A 14,797-nucleotide genomic window follows, 5' to 3' on the forward strand; every position below is an offset into this window, starting at 1 on the left:
AATTGAGATAATCTGAATAAAAGCACGTTGAACATTATAAAGCATAAAACAAATGTGATGTAGTATTGTATTTTAATTATTCTTTTTATTAATAAGTCAGCTTCCTAATCTATCACATGGGATTAATAGTTTGTGGCCCATTTACATTACAGGTATGCCAGGAAGGATAAAGTAGATGGAATACGTAGATGCATTCTAGCAGCTGTCCCGTGACATATTCTTCAAAGTCAAGGAAATTGTCATTCAGCACTCAGATACATTTTCACATTGTGTTTTAGTTCTTGGCTAAATGGCTTAGAGGGACAAGTGTGTAACTGGAACCGTTGGTGGCTCTGGGAGATGAAGAGCAGTGGCCATTCCTTGGATGGGAGTTGTGGACAGTGGATAAGGTTTCTGTCCTATAAATCTGGGCTTGCATTTCATAGCAGCCAAACTTGCTCAGCAGAGTGAAGAAATCCCTGCGAAAGTTCTTGGTGAAGATGGCATAAAGGAAGGGGTTGGCACAGGAGTTGATGGGGTAGAACAGAACCAGGAGGATCTTTGCCTTGGATACAGTGATGAGAGGCACCTTGAGGGAGGCAGAAATGGCAAAGAAAGAAATGGGCGCCATGCAGAGGAAATCAGTGAAGATAAGCATAGCCATGCGCTTGGCAATCTTGGTGTCACTAGAGGAGGACATGATGTTAGGATTCCTCACTGTGAGGTAGATGTGAGTGTAGCAGCCACAGATGACCACAAAGGCCAAGACATTGAGCACAAGGAGGGACATGACATACAGCTGTGACAAAGGGCTATCAATATCCATGGGCAGGCAGATGCTCACCTTCATGTAGCTGCTGACGCCAAAGATGGGAAAGAGGGCGGCTATAAAAGCAAAGATCCAGCCCATCACCATGACACTGGCAGCATGGCGGAGTTGCACCTTGCAGTCCAGCTGCATGGCGTGGGTGATGGTATGCCATCTTTCTAAGGTGATGGCTGTCAGAGTGTAGACTGAGAGCTCACTGGCAAAGACAGTGAAAAAGCCAGCAGCATCACAACCTGCTCCAGTTTGCCAGTCAATGGCATAGTTGTGGTATTGGCTCTTGGTGTGGATATCAACTGATGCTATGAGCAGTAGGTAGATTCCAATGCAGAGATCGGCAAAGGCTAGGTTGCACATAAGGAACCGGGGGACTGTGAGTTTGTACTGGCTGGAAATCAGGATCACCAGCACTATGATGTTCCCAGTGATGGCCAGGATGCTAATAAACCATATCAAAACCCTGAGGATGTTGTACCCCATGATATCTTCACATGGGTTGAATGCATCTGGCTTAGGAGAGCAGGTTACATCAGCCACTTCATTGCATATGTCATAGTCAAATTCACTGTACATCATATCAAATCCTCTGCTGTAGCTGGACTCCTTGTCATCTGCCAAAGAGACTCTCTGATCCCTAACTCGAGTTATATCATCAGCTTCTTGCCTTAAAATAGATTCGTTGCAAATTGGATGAAGCCCAGAGCTGAAAACAATACAAAAAGAAAAAGAATAAACATCCTGGATCCAGAATGGCAAATACGTCACTGTCTTTGCCCATGGTAGAAACAGTGGGGTTTCTTCCTGAGATTTTTTTTCCTTCTAACATCTCATCTGCCCTTGAGGTTAAGCTCAAGGGTTAATGCTGCTTACTGTAAATGAACAGAACAATGTGTGTATGTATCCTAGAGTTGGATGGCGCACTGGAGAAACCATCTGGCCACAACCTGAATGTGGGGAGGAAGGCGCCTGGGACTAGCTGAGCCTTGTTGGTAAGTGTGAATAATTTACAGACCTGGTATCAGCTCTACCCTTTCCCTTCCCCCATGTCCATACAGCCATCTCTTAATATGCCTAGTTAGGACATACCCTTATTCCTCTACTCTATACTCCAATCACTGCAAGATCCAGACTGTTTTCTGACTCAAATGAGAATGTATTTGCTCCTTTTATGTACATAAATTAGCAGTTCAAGGTCTGTAGTTAGTTACCAGCCACCCCTGTTCCTTGGCTCTTTGGTACTCAGGCTATTGGGGAGCCAGCTAATTTTCCTGAAATGTTACCAGGGTCCTCCCGTTCTTTATTATCTCACTCCCCAGTGACAACAGTACGAGTAGGCCTCAGGCATGTATTTGTCTGCAAGGTAAGCCCAGTTCTCTCATAGTAAATAGTTCCCTAGTGGGTGCCGCAAAGAGCAAATGCAGGTTGTAAAGAGGACTAATTCATACTAAGGTGGTAACTCATCCCCTGGGAAGACTGGCTCTTCTTGGGCTCACTTTACTGTCTCGGTTTTCCCTTTAAAACCAAATGTACAAGAAGCCTTTCCAACAGGATAGAAGTACTTAGAGGGATTTGAATAAAATCCAAAAGATAAATATTTAACCCAGGAGTATGTCCATAAATATTCTACCCAGAGTATCCCAGCAATATGCTGTATGTAGAGAGACTGAAGGTCTTCTGTTTTCTTGCAAAGGCTTAAGAAATGGGAATGTTTTACATTGGGACTCTTTCTGGGTGGAAGAAAATTACATATACACACCCCTTCCTCTCCCTCCTTTTCCAAAGGAGCAAGTTTACAGCAATGTTAAGTCACTGTATTTTTCTCAAACTTTAACATAATCTCTGATGTATGTAGGGAAGTATTAAAACCCTTTGAAAACCCTCATTAGGAGAGAGGTGGCTGGGGGAGTGGAGGAGAGGTAGAGATGCCACTTGATACTGAGTGTGAGTGCTTGATAAATGTCCCAACATACGTGGCCTGAACTTTTCCCCATCAACTGCAATGAGAAGGGGCTCTGATGGAGGGCCCTCCCCTCCCTTCTCTTATCTCTGGGAAGTGGACTGAATTGCCAGGATGTCATTTTTCCTTGGCCCAAGGTTTTTTTTTTTTTTCCTGGAGAATGTACCATCTTTCGTTTTAGAGACTGATAGGCTTTTCAAATCATTCACAGGTTGCACTAAAGACGCTAAATGATTAACATACGCATTAATTGAAAGTGAATGCAACCAGAGCCCAGAAAATCTTATGGTTTAGTCAGTGATCTCATAAGAAAGGTGAGGCCAGCTCATAAAATGGAGGAGACAAGAGGGCCACTCTCTGATCCTTACTCTAACTCCCGACTCCTAAGTCCTGTCCCTGGATTAGCAGCATCCCAATTCTAGGAACTGAAAGTTAAGTAACCTGGTATGTGCTGACTGCAGTTTGGTTCATTAGAATAAGATCTGACAACCATCTGGAGACTTTACTTCCTGGGGCTTAATAGTTGGCTTCTGTGAAGACCCTTTTTGTTGGTACTGCTACCAACATATTTTAAATATTGATGCTTCCCTTTCCTGAAACAGAAGTGACCCAACGATATGAGGTTGAGGGAAAGGTAAACAATGTATGTCTCTGAGATAAGAACAAAAACGAAAGTGGAAACTGAGGGAAATTAAGTCTTGCTTCTGCCATACCCTGGAAAATCCTAAGTATCACAAACAGTTGTGAATTCAGTTTAGGGTCAGTTTAAAAAGTAGTACTCTTGGACCCCAAGCAGTCAATGAACAGATACTTAGATGGTGGCATGGAAGAGTGTCCCAGAGCCTGAGCTTTGGAGACAGAAAGGCCTGAGGGTTTGGATCTGAGTTTGGTCAGTATTGTTCAAGTTATTTAGTACCTTTGAGCCTCAGTTTCTGCCTCTGTGAGAAGGAAATAATAATTATATTCCCTTTGTGAGAATTAAATGAGATGAAGGTCTAAAGTATTACAGTGCCTGGCAGTGAGTACTCAGCAAGTACAAGCATATGAAGACAGATGGTGGTGGTCACTGAGTCCTTGGTGGGTCTAGACCCTCAGCAGGTACTCAGAAGCATACCCCACAGTGCATCAATTTAAAATCTAGCTGTGAAGAAATAGCCTAAAGACAAGAAAAATTAAAGAATAAAATGAGAGCAAAATAACATGAGCTGAGTACAGAACAATGACAAGGAAATATCTGGTTCAATGACAAATGACAAATGACACAGCTTTTCAGCTCTAGGAGGGCCATTGGCCAAAACCACACAGTCACAAGGGCCTCACATAATAATTTGGGCCTTATTTCCAAATGAGACTTAGAAGAACAATTTCACCATACAACTTTAAACTCGGATCCCATTACCAAACCACACCTACTATGGTGTACAATGAAATGACACTATTTTAGGAAAAAAATCCTGAGATTATCTTCTGAACAGCATAATTATTTGGATTGTGTTTGTGTGTGCAAATTTATTAAATGTAAAAACCAAACACCCACTGCAATTGTTGTTATTCTGTTTGGCATGTTGTGCAAGTGGCATGGGCTTCTCTGTCCCTTGCTGTACCCCGATAGGCCCTGATGGTAAGTTACAACAGGCACACACATGAGAGCTGGGTGGTCTGGAGGGATCAGAGAAGGTGTCATGTCATGTAACAGTGTAAGGCAGACCTGGAGATTTCTGTTTGGGTGAGCCCAGAGGCTCTGTCTATACTACCAGGAGCTGGCAAGACCAGAGGAGTCTGAGCTGCACAGAAAGAAAATAAATTCCCGTGGCATGTTGGCATTGGGTCAGACCACGTACTGCTAGCTGCTTTTACAGTGATCTTAACATATTTTGGGATTTCTCCTGAGGGGTATTCAGTTCCAGGAACTTGGTAGTGAATTGGTGTCTTTCTCACCCCAGCTAGAAATTCCTGTCTAGAATATAAAAGAGGTGAGCCTTCTGTCTTAGCCCAGGCCCTTAAGAACTCTGCTGTTCTGGGAGAAATTCCCTGGCCCTCGAGCTAATGTGTGAGGCATGCCTGATTCTGGATAGTTTCACAATGATGTGTGCTAATTCTGAAAAGCAGCCCTTTTTTTCTGCAAATCCTTCAAATGGGTCTGGGTGTAGATACCCAGTTACTTTGAACACACTTTAGAGTGTACTGTTTTGTTGTTTTTGTTGTTTGCTCTTAAGCAAGGGATATGTCCACATGGCAGGTCAATGCAAAAGGTTGAATAACAGAGGAGACTGTTAAGGAGTGAAGTACTATCACAGGGAAGCTTGTTAGTGCTAGGCTGCTAGGTGTGAGTAGTCAAAAGGCATCACTTGATTGAGTGCAACTATGTGGGGTGTGTTCTTTCAGTTCAGGGGAAGCTGAGAGTTTTGAGAACTGCTGCCATTCAGTAAGTTCTTACCTCCAGAGAATCCTTTAAACATCTGGAACATGTGCAATCTCCAAAGCTCTCCCTTTCTACTCTCTCCAGATCCTGTCTATGATTACCTCAACTTTTTATTCGGTTAGCTACTGGGACTTGGCTCTGTGTAGATTATTCTCTTTAAATCTGAGCTTCCTTGAACCTGGCCTTCCTTAAAAGCTGAAGCAAAGAGATGTCTCAATCTCTGTCTTTTCTGTGAGGTGCTGAGATTTGAAGGTGGATTAGATAGGCTCAGAGTGGTTGGGGTTGTGTTGTAAATATGTACATCAGCCTCTGATTTGGTGTTAATGTTTCTTCCCTCCTAGGTTGACTTTGATAGTAGTAGGCTGGGATGTTTATAGGGTGCAGAGTTTGGAACTTGAAGAATAAATCCATATTGGTACAAAGGAAAGAGGGAACAAATATTAAGCACCAACTATGAGTCAGGCACCATGCTTGGTGTTTTTTATGCCTCTCATTTAATATTTGGTAGATACTCCACCATGTGGGGAGCCCATTTTCCTGTGAGCCCATTTTCAGAGAAATTAGAAGAGCCCAACCATCCCACATGCTCCACAAAATTGCATCTTTGATTCAGAATGTGCCTGAGGGCTTCAGTTATGGAGATCTCTCTGCAAGTGGATTCTCATGTCACAGATATGTAGAAATTGTAGACTAAGCTCTACATGGGGGGAATGTCCAAGCCAAGCTTCAAGGGGTGAACACAGGAAGACTCACATTTGCCGTCTCCAGTTTGCAAAGGCACAGCAGTGACTGGGGTAGGTGAGGCTGGCCTCCATGAGGGTGACAAACTTTTCCAGACTAGGAAGCTTTTTTAGGTTGTAAGTCGACCTGGCCCTCAACTTCTTAAGATTTTCTAAGCCATAGCTAGGCAGGGAGTGGATCCTTGTTCTTGAAATATCTCTACAAGAAAAAAAAAAAAAAAAAAAAAAAGTAAATATAATAAGATTACCAAGGGTCTAAAATTTTCTTCTCCTGGTTTGCAGGCAAAATAGCAGACACTCTAGTGACATTCTTACATGGATGAAAAGGGAGACTTCAGTTCATCCAACACAACTTGGTCAGATCAATATTCGTCTAATGGGCTGTTTGGTTTGGGTAGGGGCCCTGGCCCTTGTGTTCCAGTAGGAGGAGCTTGATAACAGACCACCCTGATTCCTGGATGTACTTGCATCTTGGCTGATTTGGGGCTTAACTGCCTCTGGTGAGTAGAATTAACCACCTCCCTTCTACAGTCTATCTATTTGTACCCACTAACTTACATAGGGCCGAGAGATTGAGACCATTTGCCTCCACCATAAAACTAGTTATACAAATATTTCTGATGAGCTGAGGTGGCATCTGTGGCCCAATTTCAGAAAAGGGTGAGAAGAGAACTCATCCTATGTTCTCCAGTCTCCTAAGAGGAGCCAGGCAGCCTCAGCACAAAGTCCGAGTGGCAGCAGAGTGGTGGTATGAACTTGGTGTTGACAGTGAACTTGTCTGCATGTATACCCCACCTCTCTACCTGTTAGATTTGTGACCTTGGTCGTTATGTCACTTCTCCGTGTTTCAGTTTCCTCAGATGTAAAATGGGAAGATAAAAATCATATCTACCTCCAATGGTTATTGTGAGCATGAAATGAGTTAAAAGTACATAAAGAACTTCCTGGCCAACAGATAGCACTTAATGACTGGTAGCTGTTGTGAGTAAACATTTATATATAGAGAAAGGCAGTTGTTCTTGCTTTGTAGCAGGGTCTCTGCCTGGGTAAACCAGCAGAAGTCTAACAGGAGCTAGCACAAATGGATGGTCTCACCAGGTCCCTGTCCCTGAGGGCTCCGAGTCCCTTGCTTTCTGGCAGCAATACCAGGGATGTGAGTACTTTTGTGGAAGCACCACTGGCAGCTATAACCCTGGAAACCAAGACCAGCTGGTGGGGGGGGGGGCTGTTGTGTGGAATTTAAATGGCACCTGCATAGACCTGTTGGGGCCAGCAGCTTGGCTGTGAGTGGGTGCTTCTGATGGGGGTGGTAGCAAGTGATGACCAGGATGAGTTCATTTCAGCACCGTGGGGACTCTTGGATATGCTTGAGGAGGAAGAATCTTTTAATGTTGGCATTCCTTGTAAGTCAAAGCAGTAGGCACTCAGAGCAATGAAACTTGAGGGTGTGAATATATATTTGCTACCCCATATGTTGTTGCAGTCTGGTGAAAATTACACTGTCAAAGGCTTGTTTCCATTACATCATTCTCTTGCTCAGAAACTTATAATGGCTTCTTATTGTTCAATGAAGTTTGCCTGTAATTGCTGCCCTACTGTCACTTTTCTTTCCCATCCAAACTTATACCAGGTGTCCGCATCTCATAATCCAATTGAATTTTTCCCCAGCCCTTAGAGAAACAATACTCATGAAGGCCACGTCTTAGTTCTTACCTTATGATTTCTCAATTATAATCGCACATGTAAAACACTCCTTCCTGGGATACTCTCTTTCTTGGATTCACATTCTCTTTGATTTCTGCTGACATTTCCTTTGACTTCTTTCTGATTGTATTTTGTTTTCTCTTCTATCTGTCCCTTAAATATTGTTTCTCCAAACTTAGGCCCCTTCTGACTGTATAAGATCTTTCCAGGTGATCTTACCCACTCCTTCAGTCTCAGATACCACGCTTATGCTGACGGCTTCTGAATGTACATTCCCGTTCAGATCCTCCTCCTGAACTCCAGGCCCAGATAATCTGTTGTCCACTGGACCTCACCATTTTGATGACTTGCAGGCATCACAATTGAACTTACAATCTTTCTTGTAAATATATTTCTCTTTTTGTATTTTCTCATCTCAGCAAATGACTCCTCCTGTGTTGACCAAAACAGAAATCTGGGAGCCATCCTTGATTCCCTCCTCTTCCTCACTTGGTGTCAGTCTCTTGTCCTCTCAAGCCTACCTTTTAAATCTGTTTCAAACTGGTCTACTTCCCTCCTCTCCGTCATTTTAGTCTAGGACACCATAACCTCCGCCCAGACAAATGCGATTGTCTCATAACTGTTCTCCTTCTGACCATCTATTTCTCTCTCCAGGGCAATCTTTACACTGTGGATTGGGTGATATTTTTAAAATGCCAATCACATTGTGACTTCCTCCTTAAAACCCTTCAGTGATTTTGTATTGCTCTTAGCGTGGAGGAGAAATCACTGGATACAACATGGCCTGTCATCTGCCTGGTTTCTCTGGTGTCCATTCCATGCCCTTCTCTGTGCTCTGCTTTATATTGCAGGAGTGATGACCCTTCCAGGGTCCATTTCCTGTGTACCTCCTTGCCAATCAGATTCCGGTTGGGGAATTGCCATTCAGCAAATGGCACTGGTGGGGGATTGGATGGGGTTAAAACTTAGGACATTTCTCATCTCTCCTCTGTCTCAGGCAGCAGCTTAATCTCCTCCATGACTCCATATCTCATTGGACAGATCTACCAAGGTTCCAGCTTCTACCAGTTGCCCCAGTTCCTGAATTCCAATAAGACCACTTCCTCACTTGCTCCTCAGGTTAGCAGTGGTTACTTGCCATCGCTGATCTCCGGACTGTTGATTGCCTGTTTTATATTCAGGCAGACTTACATTTTCAGAACTAATGATTACCTGTATGTAGAGAGTGTGTGTGTGTGTGTGTGTGTGTGTGTGTGTGTGTGTGCGTGTGTGTGTGTGTGCGTGTGTGTGTGTGTGTGAGAGAGAGAGAGAGAGAGAGAGAGAGAGATTTTGGATTTGTATACTTCTAATTTTGTTAATTTTTGCTTTATATATTTTTGATGACTTTTTTTAGGTCCACACAAATTTAGAATTTTTATACTTGCCTGGTGACTTATTTTTATGTCTAGTAATTTTGTCTCCTTTTTGGAAATTCCTTCTTATTTGCTGGTTCCTCCCTAACCACCTACTGTTGGAGTACCCATGGGCCCAGTGCCTAGAATTCTTTTCTCTACCTTCATTTATTCTGTAGGTGAGTGCAACCAGTCTTATAACTTAAAACACCGTTTATATGCTGATGGCTCTGAAATGTTTATTTCTGGGTTGCTTCTTTCTCCTGAACTCCAAACTCTTACATTCAACCACCTCCTTATAATCTCCACTTAGATGTCTAATAGGCAGCTCAAGCTTTGGATATTAAAAATTGAGCTCCTGATCCTCCCCGAAAACCTGCACCACCTATAGTCTTTCCAGTTTTTCATGCAAAAACTTTGAAGTCATCCTTTACTTCTCTCTTCCTCTCACATCCCATATCCAAACTCTCAGTGAAACTTCTTGGCTTCACATACCACATGTATCCAGAATCTAACTACTTTTCACAGTGTTCACTGCTATCACCACAGCGTAAAATTTCTGGTATTTCAAAGTATCTTTGCTAGTTCCCTTTTCTGTAATATAATCCTTCAGATCTGGGGTCCCTGAGATTAAGAGTTTGGTCCATAAACCCTTGTCCCTATGATGAATCTTCACTCTCTGCTGACAAATGAATCAGCTGTCCTGGCCTGCTATCTATTTATATTTCCCATTGTTCCAGAGTTTTCCAACTTTCCTCTCTGCTAGAGGAGATCTTTCTGGTTTCTGTCTTCCAGGAAATCCCCATTCTGACCAGCTCTGCCATTGACACTTGCTCTGTTCTCTGTGACAAACTTCTCATCTAATCTGGCATTTGATCTCTTTTTTCTCAGATGTGGAAGAAAGCAAAGGCTGAGACCCAATTCCCTGTTTTGTCTACAGTAGTTTAAGGATCCCTCCAAGGGATGTGATAAAAGCATTAAAAAAGTCCTTCAGGAACAATTTTAACCGAGGCAATCATTACCTGTCATGAGCATTTTTCATATTTTTCAAGGCAAGCAATACAAAACAGAAGACTGTTTTTTCTTAATTATGCCTTCCCTCTTGAGTTTAGAATATTAAAAAAATCACATTAATTGAAGATTTCCAAAGAGAAACAAATTTGTATATTCCATGGAATGCAATCCTATTATCTCATACACTCTAGTGGATTAAAGATGACTACAAATTATTTGACACTCTTCCCATCAAAAATCTATTTGCCCTCCCCTTGAATCTGGGCTGAACAGTGATGTCTTTGGACTACAAAGTATGATGGAAGTGTCGCTATTTGAGTTCCTTAGACCTTACGGACATCAATACTTCTATATTGGTCTCATAGAGTCCTGAGCTGCCATGAAAGAACTCTGAATACCTTGAGGTCAACATATTAGTAAAAACCTACTCCACGCAGAATGGCCATGGAAGATGAGATGGCATGTGGTCAGAGAGAGAGAGAGAGGACACACACACCCAAGAGCACAGATGCACCAGGCATGTGAGTGAGGGGGACAACTTGGAATGAGATCCCCCATACCAAATCACCTGAGCTGACATCACATGGATCAGAGACAAGCCATCCAGACATCTGACACAGAAAATGTGAGCAAAATGGAGTGGTAGTTTAAGCCACTAAATTTTTGTGTAGCAATAGAGAACCAAAACATACTCCATTATGGTCTCTGTGACTTTACCATCTCCATCCTTTTTGACAGTTATAGAGGTGTTTTTTTCCCCTGAAAGCTAGGAAGCACCAGAAAATTGTGGCTTTGTTTGAAGGTAAACTGGGGAGTGATACTGGAGCAAGATTGGGAAAGAGGATAAATAGATCACCTCAGTCAACTGTGATGTCCTTTGACCTCCAGCAATTGTGAAGGATCTTGTACCTTGTGTTATCTTTTCTGTTGCTTCATATTGTTTGACTTTTCATGTTTGTTTGTGTGTCTTATTGGCCAGATTTTAGATACCCCAAGAACAGATTATTAAGAAACTTTTGTGTTCTGCATCATGTCTAGTACAGAGCTGGGCTCATGAAATCTAATGAGTAGGTAATTTGGTTAATAGAGGTGCCTCAGCAGTGTAATAGAAATGATAGGCTGGAGTAAGTCTTACAGGAGAGCTGATTCTAAAGGGAGAGGGATGCAAGGCAGACAAAAAGAGGAAATCTGGGTTTAAAGTGAGCTCAGCAAAATGGTGCTTCTACAGCAGGAAATTATATGTGACTGAGAGTATATATTTTACCAAGGAAGGGAGCGACCCTGTGCTAAGTTTATAAGGAGATAGAAATGCATTAGGGAATACACAGAATGTATTGTATGTGTTGGGTGGATTGACTTGAATGCAATCAAATGTCTAGATTTTAGGTTGGGAAGCCTCCTTGAGAAACTATAGTGCCTTTCTGTTGCTCAGCATTCTGAAGCTAGCTTGTTATTTTGAATTGCTCCTTATCATAACTACAAAATATATGTGCTGCTGCCATTTGCACAAGGTGGCTTTGCTGCAGTGAGACCAAGGCATCTTATCAGTGTCCTGGGATTCAGATCTTCTGCTGGTGGATGTTGAAGGTGGGAGCAGTTGGTAGAAGAGTGACGTGAAGTCACTTAAAGTTCAGTAAAGCAAATTCTTTAGCAAAAATGAACCACTGGATGATAGAGAAATAAAGTCTTTGTAGAGGCGCTTACTTGATACTGGCTGGAGGGACCAAACATAGAACCTGTCAAGACTTCCAAATTTTGGACTGGCAGAAAAATAACATTTTTCTGGTATCTCCATGGATTAAGAAAAAATCCAGAGAAATATGTCAATAAACAGGGACAAAGATGAGATAGATCTTTTCCAGTTTGGTTTGAGACTTAACCACACTAATATTGAGGTGAGGAAGATCTTTTTCAGTGTGGTTTAAGACTTAACTACACATGGCCCAGAAATCTGAAGTTTAATTTTAATTCCCTTAAAAAAATACTCTCCCCTCTTAGGATGCAAATATCCTGAGGGTGGGGGAGTAGCAAAAACACATTATCAGTTATTCACATCATTATGGAAGTAAGTTATTGTGACTGTGATGGTTAATTTTATGTGTTAACTTGATTGAATTAAGGGATACCCAGATAGCTGGTAAAGTGTTATTTATGGGTGCCTGTGAGGGAGCTTCCAGAAAAGATTGGTATTTGAGTCAGTGAACTGAAGAAGAACTGTGCTCATGCATTGTGAGCACTATGCTGAGCTGAGGCCCAGATATAACACAAGGCAGTGGAAAGGCAAATTTGTGCTCCCTCTCTCTGGAGCTGAGACACCCTTTCTCTTCTGCCTTTGGACATCAGAACTCCAGGTTCTCTGGCCTTTGGAATTAGGGACTTCCACCAGCCACCTCCCAGTTTCTCTGGCCTTCAGCCTCAGACTGAGAGTTACACCAGCAGGTTCCCTGGTTCTGAGGCCTTTGGACTAGACTGAGCCACACTACTGGCTTCCCTGGTTCTCCAGCTTGCGGGTGGCCTGTCATGGGACTTCTCAGTCTCCATAATTTTGTGAGCCAATCTCCTAATCCCCTCTCATCTCTCTCTCTCTCTCTCTCTCTCTCTCCATCCATTCATCTCTTATTCATTCTGTCTCTCTGGAGAACCCTGATTAATGCAGTGAGTATTGGCTAAAGATGGGCTTGAAGAGAGAGCCCAGAACACAAAGCATGGTCCAGTGAGGGGTGTTCAGAAGAGTTATTCTGGGCAACCATATTTTGTGAAATAAAAAGAACCACAAAGTGGGATTAGATCTCTTAGCCTTGAAAGCCAGAGAGAAGAGTTTGGAATTTACATGAGCAGAAAAATGACTAATTGAAGGCTGTATTTTTATGAGATTAGTCTTGAGAACTTTGAGACTGGCATATAGTAGGTAGTCAAAAAATACTTGTTAAATGAATTAAAAGGAAAGGATTGAAGGGAGGGAGGGGGATGAAGTGACTATTGCAGAAATTAAGGCCTAGGATGATAGAGACTCTCTCCCTTCCACACTGTCACTTTGTCTCTTAAAAGCTGTCATGTCCCATGATGACATGGATTTATTGGGCATCTGCTCTGTGTTAGTATAGCCTCTTGTGAGGATTTTTGCAGTGCTTATACTGGAAAGAAACATTTATCCCTCTAATAGAGGTACTATGGGGCAAGGACTGTTTTGTTTTTACATCTCTTCATCTCTTACACCTTGCAGAGTGCCAGACACATGGCAGGTGCTCAATCAACATTTACTAAATGCATGCCATGTAACACCTGATATCCTTAGTGAGTAGTTGAGAATGTTTACTTTATTTCTGCCCTTGTTCTCGGAGCTGGTAGGCTGGACATGGGGGATTGGATAGTTGTAGTCTGGTGTTTTTAATCTTTGTATTTCAGGCTGGTCTAACGACTGTGGTCTTTTTAAAAAAAATATCGCTTAGGTTAACATTTCAACACATGCTATATTATGGCAGTTCTGAGAATTTAGATCCTGAAAAGTACCAACAGAGACACCATTGGATGATGGCTGGCACTGAATAGATTTAGTAATCCTAAATTGCTTCAATATTGTTAGGATTTTTGGTATTGAGATAGAGTGGCAAGAGATATAGCAGTTGGTAATATGTCGCTGAGTCAGGAGAGGCAGGAGTTAAATAGTAATCCGTGCCCCATTTAATAAAGTGTGTTATAGCCAGTGCCACAAATTTGATTTGAACAATTTCTATTTTTCCCAGCATAGATGTTATTACAGGTCAATCATTTCCATAAGTGAGAGCACATTTCTGGTGTATACTACACTGACAGATGGCTAGAAGACCTCTCTTTCATGATCCCAGGCGGGATAAAAAGGCAATTTACTATCTATAGGACTGTGGGTACACTGGTAATGGAAGAGAATCATTCTTATACAAATAACTCAGTGTTTGAATCTGAACTATCAAATGAATCTGAGGTATAGCCAAATCAATTTGATAAACCATCAGAATATGATTGTACTGGCTCCAGCCTGCAAAGGCAATGCATTAAATTTTCCCCACAGGAAACTGTTTCCCAAGGAAACAGCAATTGCTCGATTACTTAAAAAAAAAAAAAAAGAAGAACTTGAATGAGTTCAGAATATCAGGTGAAAACTCAGATGGCTGCTGATGTTCAAGATCAAGACTCATGAGGGGGAAATAAGGATGCTAGGCTTCTCTTCTGGAACTTGATGATCTATGTGCCCCTGCATCTGTTTCTCTTGCAATGGAACAGCTCACCCTTGAACCTCTGGTGTTCAGAGATTCCCTGTTATTCAATCAATGAGAAATTTTGCCTTCAGGAAAGGAGCTATCATCTCTTTGGGTGCACTCCTTTTAACTCCCTTAGAATCCCTTGCATATACCTACTGGGGACCAGGACAGCCTGTGGGGGAGGAAGACTTACCACAGCGAGCTTGTGGAGTAGATAGAAGGAGGAGACTGGGCAAGGCTTCCCAATTCTCGACATTGGTTCTCAGGAGTATCAGCTTCACTGCGAGTTGTTAGAGATGCAAGTTCTCAGGCCCCAGCCCTGACTTGCTGAGTCAAAAATTCTGGGGGTGGGGATCAGCAGTCTAAGGTTTTACAAGCCCTCCCCAGGTGACTTTGAAGTACAAGTAAACTTGGAACCATTGCTCTAGGGTAGTTGAGAATCACTGAGGTGGTTCATACCTGAGTTCTGCTCTGGGAATTCCCTCTGCTGACTTACCCAAGATTTGGCTCCTCCCCAGGGACAGCC

The 14,797-nt window shown here is 42.4% G+C and overlaps 1 protein-coding gene across 2 annotated transcripts in view; it reads right to left on the bottom strand.

Annotated features, from left to right (window-relative positions):
- Window positions 1-274: 274 nt before the first annotated feature.
- The window catches only part of FSHR (follicle stimulating hormone receptor), a 161,699-nt gene continuing 147,176 nt past the window's right edge, over window positions 275-14,797 (bottom strand). For both annotated transcript variants that reach the window (XM_063078636.1, XM_063078635.1), the window contains 2 exons: window positions 5,938-6,123; window positions 275-1,508 (listed from right to left, as the gene is read on the bottom strand). In XM_063078636.1, coding sequence (XP_062934706.1) covers window positions 275-1,508; window positions 5,938-6,123 — 1,420 coding nt within the window. The remainder of the gene's footprint in view (window positions 1,509-5,937; window positions 6,124-14,797) is intronic.

The sequence above is a fragment of the Cynocephalus volans genome, chromosome 14, assembly GCF_027409185.1.
Source record: "Cynocephalus volans isolate mCynVol1 chromosome 14, mCynVol1.pri, whole genome shotgun sequence".
Lineage (NCBI taxonomy): Eukaryota > Metazoa > Chordata > Mammalia > Dermoptera > Cynocephalidae > Cynocephalus > Cynocephalus volans.